This window comes from Cebus imitator, unplaced genomic scaffold (assembly GCF_001604975.1).
Source record: "Cebus imitator isolate Cc_AM_T3 unplaced genomic scaffold, Cebus_imitator-1.0 Scaffold449, whole genome shotgun sequence".
Taxonomy (NCBI): Eukaryota; Metazoa; Chordata; class Mammalia; order Primates; family Cebidae; genus Cebus; species Cebus imitator.
The window spans coordinates 3,066,319-3,076,341 of record NW_016107764.1 but is presented as its reverse complement, the minus strand read 5'-3'; the positions used below and the strand labels follow the sequence as shown (position 1 = coordinate 3,076,341).

Genomic DNA, 10,023 nt, shown 5'->3' with positions numbered 1-10,023 from the left:
GGCACAGTGTCTCACGCCTATAATCCCAGCACTTTGGGAGGCCAAGGTGGGCAGATGACCTGAGGCATGGCCAACATGGTGAAACCAGCCTGGCCAACATGGTAAAACTTTGTCTCTACTAAAAATGTAAAAAATTAGCCGGGCATGGTGGCTCATGCCTGTAATCCCAGCTACTTGGGAGGCTGAAGCAGGAGAATCGCTTGAACCCAGGAGGCAGAGGGAGGTTCCCCAAGGGCAGGGCAGACGCATCTGATTTTAGGTTGCATTTGTATAGATTTAGAAGACTACATGGGCTAACACAAAAGCCAATATGCATTGATAAAATTCTTGGAGAACTTTCATCTTTGGGGTAGGGCTAAAGGGAGCTTTCTACATTTCTAACTTTTCTACTATTAAGATTTGTTACAGTAAACACACTAATTTTGTAACAAAAGTTAAAGATGTGAAATAGTCTCACAGGCTTGTGCTTGGAGAGAAGGGATTTGTTTTTTGTCTTTCATTTTTTTTGAGATGGAGACTTGCTCTGTTGCAAGGCTGGAATGCAATGGCAGTGATCTATGATCACTGCAGTCTCCACCTCCCAGATTCAAGCGATTCTCCTGCCTCAACCTCCCAAGTAGCTGGGACTACAGGCGCCCACCACCACGCCCAGCTAATTTTTTTTATCTTTAGTAGAGATGGGGTTTCACCATGTTGGCCAGACTGGTGTTGAACTCATGACCTCAGGTGATCTGCCCACCTTGGCCTCCCAAAGTGCTGGGATTACAGGCATGAGCCACCACACCTGGCCAGGATTTAATTTTTAAAAACATGGCAGGTCTGTGGGCCTCAGGACTCCAGGGAGGCTTGGAAGCCACAGCACAGCAAGGAAGGTGGCACAGGGGAGGTGGCCTGGGATCTGCACCAGGCCTGGCTTCTTAACCGCAAAAGCAATGCTCTCATTAGAAAGAAAATCCATCTGAGGCCGGGCACGTGTCACTGCTGGATGCTGTGCCAGCTGAGGGCACGGCCCTGAAAGGACCAGGCCCTTCAGGGTTGGTGGGAACCCTCGTTGGCTTCCTACGCCCCAGGTCTCCAGCTGAGGGGGCCCCGCTACTCCAGACAGGAGAAGCCCTACGTGGACACTGGAGCTGCTTCCCAACTCAACCCGCCTGGCTCTCAGCAGGTCCTGCTCCCGGCCCCTCCACCACAGGTGGGCCGGAACAAGACAGTGGCCCCGACCCTGGCTGGCTGTCGGGAGGAAGGGCTGCTGTGATTCTGGAGGCTTCCCGCCCTTACCAGGGTGCACATCCCTCCCCACTGTCATGTGTGCCTGCCAAACCATCTTCCACAAATGGGGCAACTTTTTGTGTGGACAGCAGAGACACAAGGGGGGGCTCCCCCTCCTGAAGAATTCGGTCCAAGAGCCATTTGGAGGTGCCGAATGAGGTCCCGCACAGGGCGCTGAGGGAGGAGGAGGTCCCTGCAGGGGCTGCACTCAGGTTGAGGAGTCCCGTGAGTTTCTCACGAGGTCAGTAGTTCAAGACCAGCCTGGCCAACATGGTGAAACCCCGTGTCTACTAAAAATATAAAATTTGGCCAGGCATGGTCTGGTACGTGCCTATAATCCCAGCTACCGGGGAGGCCAAGGCATGAGAACCACTTGAACCCGGGAAGCGGAGGTTGGAGTGAGCCAAGATCATCCAGCCTGGGCAACAGAGTCTGTCTCCAAAAAAAAGGCGCAGGGAGGGAACAAAGCACACAGGTGTGCTGGTTCTGCCATGCTCCTCACCGGCTACTTTCTGGGCTCCTGCATGGATGTTCCACAAGGCTCAGGCCAGGCAGGGCTTTGTGGCTGCAGGAATTCTGGGATCTGACCAAAAGCAGGAATGCCCGCCCAAGGGTTCCAACAGAAAGTGTCCCCGCCCTCCCCGAGTTCTGAGTTCTGCCCGGGGAGGTAAAGGAGGCACAAAGGTCCGTGACAGCAATAACCCAATTTCACCCATCTCCAGGGACAGGGACAGAGGCAGCCTCCTCTCCCAGGCCCAAACTTTGGAATGGGGTGAAAAGAGAAGGGAGGGAGGGCAGCCGCTTCTCTGCCAGTCTAGAAGCCTGAGGGAGGGCTGGAGCCCCTCCCAGCTCAGGCCAAGGCTGATCTGGCGAAGGGCCTGTGGCAGCCGGATCCAACGAGGAGGACCCTTGTCTACACTACACCCCACAGGTCTGGCAGTGCTCCCTGTCCCTTCAGCCAGCACCTTCCCATGTAGGAAAGGACACCTGAAAGCCAGCTGTAAAATCCCCAGCAAAACCCTGCAGCCTTCCCAGCCCTGCCCCCACATCTGTGAGGTCGGCATCTGGGGCAGACGCTCCTGCACACAGCGCACCACCCACCCGCCCCCACACCACCCACCGCCATGCCGCTGGGCCCTCCTACCTGCCAAAACGCCCCATGCCATCCACCACAAGCCTCATCCTCCTCTTCTCCCGTGCCTCTGCCATGACGTAGCGGGCTCCGAGGAGCAGGGGCACCCCTACTACCGTGGTGGACAGCACCTTTCTCCACAGGGGTGCAGGGCTTGAGAACCTGAGGGGAGACAAGCATGCAGCCTGGAGGCACCATCTACCCCCCATTCAGCTGGGCTCTGACCTCTGCCCCCCACCATCCAGAGTGCCACCTCTCACTCCTGTGTGTACAGCCATTCTGATGGTGTGGTCACCAGAGAACACTCTGCATCAATGTCCCCTTCCCTGAGCCCACATGGCCATAAGGGGCAGGTCTCATTTGGGTCTGTCCAGAGACCCAGCCACGGAGCCATGCGCCATGGAAATGGATCTTCAGGTAGACTGGAAGCAACTCAATGGCAGGTCTGTGCTACTCATGGAACAGGGGCCACCTACACCATGGAGAATTACAACCACTGTCCACCTCGCAGGGTCTAACTGGATGGTCATCAGCACAGCAGCGACTGACAAGATGCTGAGGTCGGCCATGCTGAGTCATGGACGATGCAAGGCAAGGAACAGAGCTTTGTCCATGCTGAACGCAGTAGGATCCCCATACAGGCTGAATTTAGCAGGAGCCCAGTACCCGCTGGATACAACAGGAGCTCTGCTGAACACGGCAGAAGCTCCCTCCATGCTGAGTGCAGCAGGCGCTCGAGCACCCGTCTGTTTCTACGCCTGGCCACGTCTGTCCCAGGGACACAGATTCTCCTACTGCAGAGCTCTGAGAAGGACACCCCTGCCAGGTTCACCGAGCCAGTGGTGCTCAGGCAGCTCACCCTGCCTGCCTGGCCTGCCGCCTCTACCCTCCACAGCCTTCCTGCCTTGCCACCACCCCTTGCCCACTGTGGTCCGGCCTTCCTGGCCTCAGGCCTTGTCTAGCCTTTCCTTCTGCTCAGAACCCTCCCCTCCACATTTCTTCTTGCTGCTCTTCTTCTTGTGTGACCCCTACCTACAGTTGCCCTGCTTTCCTCCAGCCTCTGCACCATGACCCATTTGGTTCTTCAGAGCAGGCGCTCCATGTGTACTCTTCCCAATTCGCTAGCTGTCTGCTCTCAGTGCTGTGGTCAGGGCATGCCCACCCCTGGCGTGTGCCTCACCACGGGTCAGGACCTGGGGGTCTCTGGTCCCAGTGCACTGCACTGAGGAGCAAGCATATCCTGTCTTGGTTGGGGGTACAGGAGAAGGTCCAGCCTCGGGCCCTCGACCGCCACCTCTGCATGTCCACAGACACTATCCATGCCAACCTGGTGAGAGGCGAGTGCCCAGGGAGGACTCCATACCTTGGAGGAAGGACCCTGACGTTTCTCCTGAAGAACACAGCAGGGGATGGCCAGGGCTTCCGCCTGCTGTGCAGCAGAGCAGAGTGGAAATGGCAAAGCTGCAACTGCAAAGAGAGGAAATTGTGTGGGGTCAGATGAGGCCAGGACACATCCCGCCCTCTGCCACCACCAGTGCTTCCATGCGCTGGAGACTGAGGCAGCCAAGCTGCACTTCCCTAACCTCATTAACCTCATGTATTAGTCCTTTCTCACACTACCATTAAGAACTACCCAAGACTGGGTAATTTATGAAGAGAAGAGATTTCTTGTTTGTTTGTTTTTTTTTTTAGACGGAGTTTCGCTCTTGTTACCCAGGCTGGAGTGCAATGGCGCGATTCCGGCTCACCGCAACCTCTGCCTCCTGGGTTTAGGCAATTCTCCTGCCTCAGCCTCCCGAGTAGCTGGGATTACAGGCACACGCCACCATATCCAGCTAATTTTTTGTATTTTTAGTAGAGACGGGGTTTCACCATGTTGACCAGGATGGTCTCAATCTCTTGACCTCGTGATCCACCCGCCTCAGCCTCCCAAAGTGCTGGGATTACATGTGTGAGCCACGGAGCCCGGCCTGTTTTTTTTTTTTTTAATAGAGACAGGGTTTCACCATGCTGACCAGGCTGTTCCTAGGATTACAGGTGTGAGCCACCGTGCCCGGCTGAGAAGAGGTTTTTTTTTTTTTTTTTTAGACAGAATCTCACTCTGTTGCCCAGCCTGGAGTGCAATGGTACAACCTAAGCTCGATGCAACCTCTGCCTCCCAAGTTCAAGTGATTCTCCTGCCTCAGTCTCCCAAGTATGGGACGACAAGCATGTGCCACCACGCCCAGTTTCACCACGTTGGCCAGGCTGTTCTCAAACTCCTGAAGTCACGTGATTGGCCCTCCTTGGCCTCCCAAGTGCTGGGATTACAGGCATGAGCCATCGCTCCTGGCTTAGAAAGGAGGTTTAACTAACTCACAGTTCCGCAGGCTGTCCAGGAAGCATCACTGAGGGGCCTCAGGAAACTTACAGTCACAGCAGAAGGCAAGCACAGCATGGGCGAAGCAGTGTGGGGCAGGGAAAGAGGCCGGGCAAGAGTGCAAAGAGGAAAGTGTCACACACACTTTCAAACCATCAGATCTCTGAGACTCACTATCATAAGATCAGCAAGGGGGAATTCTGCCTCATGATCCCATCACCTCCCACAGGCCCCTCCTCCAACACCGGGAATCACAACTCCAGTTGATGAACTCCAGGAGATGAGCTTTGGGTGGGGACACAAAGCCAAACCACGTTACCAGGTCAGTCAGGAAAGACGGTCAGCACCTCCGGCTCAGGCCAGGAAGCTGGGTTCCCGTGTTGGACTCAGAAATGGAAACACTATCCTATCTCTCGGGAGCAAGGCTGAGAATCACAGTATCACAGGAGAGAAGGCTAAACGCAGCTTAACCCAGGGCTTATGGCTGGGATGCTGACAGGTCATCAAATACACCCATCTCTGAACGTCCCCTCAGTCACTGAAAGAAGAGATGGGGTCGCCATCTGGCTCATCTGGGATGAGGCCCACCCCGTCCCTGCCCTGCACTCTCTCAGCAGCACCCTGACCTGTCATTTACTATTTCCTGCTGCTGAGACCACTGACCACCGGCCAGAGGAAAGCAGTCCTCATCTCAGGAGGAAGTGGTGACAGTGCCCAGCCATGGAATCCGACAGCAGACGCCAACCTCGAAGGTGGACACCTGGACAGGAGGAGTGGCCTGGGCAGGTCACTTTTCTGAAAACAAATAAAAATACAAGGAACATATAACTTACTGAGACCCCACAGACAGGGACCCTGTACAGCTTCTACGTGGAAAAGGGGAGGGGTGGCCAGGGTGGAAGACGGGCCGCAGCTAGAAGGGCACATGTAAAGAAGCCCTAAAGGCCGGGTGCTGTGGCTCACACCTGCAATCCCGGCACTTTGGGAGGCCAAGGTGGGTGGATCACCTGGCCAACATGAAGAAACCCCGTCTCTACTAAAAATACAAAGAAAAAAAAAAGTAGCCAGGTGTGATGGTACATACCCGTAATCCCAGCTAATTGGGAGGCTGAGGCAAGAGAATTGCTTGAACCTGGTAGGTGGGGGTTGCAGTGAGCAGAGATGGCTGCACTCCAGCCAGGGCAACAGAGCGGGACTCCATTTAGACAAACAAATACATAAGGCCGGGGGCAGTGGCCTGTAATCCCAGCAATTTAGGAGGCCAAGGCGGGTGGATCACAAGGTCAAGAGTTTGAGACTAGCCTGGGCAACATAGTGAAACTCCATCTCTACTAAAAATACAAAAAAATAGCGGGGTGTGGTGGCAGGCACCTGTAATCTCAGCTACTTGGGAGGCTGAGGCAGGAGAATTGCTTGAACCTAGGAGGTGGAAGCTGCAGTAAGCTGAGATTGCACCACTGCACTCTGGCCCAGGCAACAGTGCAAGACTTCATCTCAAAAAAAAAAGGAAAAAGAAAAAGAAGCCCCACCACGAAATGTGCTGCTTTATCTTTCTGACTATGAAAACATCACATAAAACTTAAAGTATAATAATAATTAAAAAAAAAAAGCCCACAGCTCCCACATGCTCACTGGCAACCTCGGTCTCCCAATCACATTTGACCTATGATGAGGTCTTACAACTCCCTCAACTCCACATTCCCCAACTGAGGGCTCTTCTAACAAGTCAGGGTTTGGGGGAAAACACTGCATAGTCAGTCATGCACCATGGCACCAGCACTAACATGGTTGTCAACACTGGACCAAGTAAGGAACCGACTTGCCAGCTGATTTCTGGCCAGAGCTCAGAGCCCTAGAGAAAATTTCGAGGACTTCAAACAACACGAAAGCCAAAGGAAGAAGTCCATGACCTACTGTCCCTAGAGGAGGGGCTGACAGAAACCTCTGCTCGGCGAGGTCACATGCAGCAAGTGCTGATTCACAAGGAAAACCCCAGAGGCAGCCGGGCAGCGACTTGTAGGCATATCATCCACCTGCTGCCTACCCAGCCTACACCTCCTGACCCTGGCCACCTCTGATGCCAGCACCTGCACAGCCGGAGGTCCAGAGATCAGGCAGCTGTGCCCATGGACTGTGGAGAGGCTCAGAGCAACAGCTCGTAAAGGGCTGCAAGGCGGCTAAACTCCAGCTGGGCATCCCAACCACCACCTCCCTCATCCCTTACTAACAATGCAAGCTGCTTGCATTTCAGCAGGCTCCATCAAGCAAATGAGGCCAGGAAAGTCATGGCTCTCTGATTGCTGTCTCCAATAACTGTTTTCTGCTGTTTCCTCAGGAACCAGCACTGCAGAAGGAGCTCCAGCTGCGTCTCTCACTCCCATTCACATCCAGGACAAAGATCCCTCCAGTAGACCCTGGGGTGTCATCACCCAACCCTGGTCCACCAGTAGCCCCGCTCACCCCCATGCCTGGCTCCACCTTGCTCACCATGGTCCTGTCCTGCCACTGTCCTCATCACACGCCAGTGTGACTGTTAACTTACAGAACCTGTCTCCTCACTAGACCGTGAGCAGGGCTACGTCTCAACCGTCCCTGTACAAGCAGGCACTCAATGAACGCCTACCGAATGAGACCAACAGCTATGATGCACAGGACTAAACAGAACCCCACATGGTCTGGACTAGGACCCCCGCCAAGCAACAGGCAGCAGGTCACAGGCAAGAAATGGCAGCAGCCCCTGCCTCGGGCTGGCCCTGGATGCAACCCAGGTGGACAAGGCCTCATGCTGATGACCCACAGTGCCCACCAGAGCCCATGAGGCTGTGCAAGAGCCTGGCTCCTTGGAATGTGGGGTGCCCAGCACATCCAGACTATCCTCTCTGAAATTCCCATCACACAGGAGAGGTCCCCAAGGCCCAGAGAGGTTATAGGGGACTGAGCCTGCAGCCACACGTCCCAGAAAGACTTCCCAGAATGCAATCCCAGGCAATTCTCACGTGACACACAACCCCAACCGCACCCAGAACACAACCTCGAAACTGCCAGAAGATAAGCACAGTCTTCTAGACGGTCGGCTCGCAGGGCGTTTCCCCCACACACCCCAGACAGCCCTGGTGACTCATCCCTGCAGCTCCCCTCACTCCCAAAGCCTTCCAGTTTGGACAAGATGAGATGTGTCCCCTCTGCCCCAACCTCTCATGCTTTCTTATAGGGGGTGTGTACAGTCTGCACAGAAACACCTGTCTTTCCAGAGTTACTTTAGTCACAACTGACTACATTGAAAGCAGCAAGTGAGTGGTAGCGCTCACACAGATATCATAAAGTTCACAAACCAAAGGGCATGCTTTGGCGGCAAAACCATGCCCGTGTGTGCTCACGTCTGGTTTCCCAGGGCCGACAGATGAGGACGGCACAGGTCACCAGACAGGCCCATCCTCGGCAGTGAGAATCAACTGCTGAGTGTCAGAATGACGCCAGAAACGAAAAACCACGAACGGGTGAACAGAGCCTGGGTAACGCAGAAGACCTGGGCACCTCAATAGGAGGGAAAGCTGAGGCACATAGCTGTCTCCAAAGTTAGGAAGAGAGACTGAAAGTCCAGAGGGTCTGGCAACCACAGACACCGTCCTTCTCCTTCTCCGAGAGTGTGTGACCTCTCCGCCCCAGCAAGCTCTCAAACTCCGACGGGCCCCAGCCCTGCTCACCGGCCATCAACAGCTCCTAACTGTTAGGAGCTAAGCCAACCTGTTCACTCGCTGGGGCTGGGGGGAGGGGGGACTGAGTGGCCTGCACGTGGGAAGATTTTGTCACCTGGAAGGAGCTGCACTGAAGGCCACCTCGAGCCCATGAAGCACCCTGGGGTCACACAGCTGGGCTGGGCACGAGTGGGCCGTCCGTCCGTGCTATTAATAGTCAGCCAGGCAAGGTTAGCTTATCGCCAAACACAAGCTCTGCAGACATTCCAAGAAAAAAAGGACGGGCGCCGGGAGAAGCCTCTTCCATCTCTTCGGGAAGTGGGTGGGTAACCAGCGTGTCAAGGTCTCTGCCCCGCCCCCCCGCAGTCCTAACTGCAGAGACTGCAAAACGGGACCCGGCGGCCATGTGGGAGCGGGGAGACGCCGAGGGCCTGAGAGAGGCGGCCTCGGAGCCGTGGGGAGCGCGCCCCTGAGCCGGAGCAGGGGGACCGAGCACAGCCCGCCCTGCAGCCCCCGCCCGCCCGCCGTCTCAGGCAAGGCAGGCCCCGGCGCGGAGGCAAGCGGAGGACGTCCGGGGGCAGCAGGCCGGGCGGGGAGGCGTCTGTGACCCCGGGAGGCCGCCTCGGGGAGGGGACGGCGCCAGAGCCTTCCCTGCGAGGCCCCGGGTCGGCTGAGTACGCGCTCTCCGGGGCGCCGGGCACCCGCCTCCGTGCTGGGCTGACGCCCCTGCGGCTCCTGCCAAGAAATCCAGCTCTCGGGGAGGCTGAGGCGAGCGGAGAGCTGGAGCCCAGGGGTTCGAGACCAGCCTGAGCAACAGGAACACGGCGAGACCCCTACTCTATTAAACTAAATACAAAGTCCGCCGGACGCAGCGACGCCGGCGGTGTCAGCTACTGCGGGGCCGAGGCGGGAGGATGCCCCGAGCCCGGGAGGCGGAGGCTGCGGCGAGCCGAGATCGCGCCACTGCGCTCCAGGGAGACGGAGCCAGACCCTGCTTCCAAAAAAAGCCGGAAAAACAGCCCGGAGGGTTTCTGGGGTGGGGTCTGGGGACCTGAGGGCCTCGGGTCTCTAGGGCTGGGGTGCGCAGGACCTCGGGCGCCCCGGCCGGGCGGCTCCTCACCGGTCGCCACATCTCCGACCGCCTCTCGCTCCGCTCCCGCCGGCGACGCCTCGCGTCTCGCAGCCCAGCAGTCACTGCGGGAGGGCGCGGAGTGCGCACGCGCTGGGGCCGGCAGCCCCGCCCATCGGCGGTGGGCGGAGCTGAAGGCCACGCCCCGAGCCGTGCCGGCCTCCGCGGCTGAGCAGCGCCTTCTGGCGGCCACCAGAGGCCTACCACCTGGCGCCCAGACTGCGCCCGCCTGAGAGCGGAGGGTTCCAGGCTGGCTCCGCGCGCAGTGCGCGTTCCCGGGGCAGGCACCTTGCCTGCAGTGAAGGACTGCAGTGAGAAGCACATGGATAATGCGGGATGGGCTGAGGGCTTTCCGAGGTCTTCATGGCCCGGTATCGGCCCCTCCTCAACAATCCGTGCCGGTGTGATTACAGTGAATATCTCTTTTTTTTTTTTTTTT

At 56.8% G+C, this 10,023-nt stretch overlaps 1 protein-coding gene across 8 annotated transcripts in view; it reads right to left on the bottom strand.

The window, feature by feature from the left end:
• ADCK5 (aarF domain containing kinase 5) overlaps positions 1 to 9,653 on the bottom strand; it is a 15,099-nt gene extending 5,446 nt beyond the window's left edge. For 2 of the 8 annotated variants that reach the window (XM_017511675.2, XM_017511680.2), the window contains exons 1-3: positions 9,576 to 9,653; positions 3,765 to 3,868; positions 2,414 to 2,563 (exon numbers count right to left, since the gene is read on the bottom strand). In XM_017511675.2, the coding sequence (XP_017367164.1) occupies positions 2,414 to 2,563; positions 3,765 to 3,868; positions 9,576 to 9,587 (266 nt within the window). In that variant the 5' untranslated portion in view covers positions 9,588 to 9,653. Of the gene's footprint in view, positions 1 to 2,413; positions 2,564 to 3,764; positions 3,869 to 9,545 lie in introns of those variants that run through there. The other 6 variants (XM_017511674.2, XM_017511678.2, XM_017511677.2 and 3 more) reach the window with 5 other exon arrangements.
• Between the last annotated feature and the right edge of the window lie 370 nt (positions 9,654 to 10,023).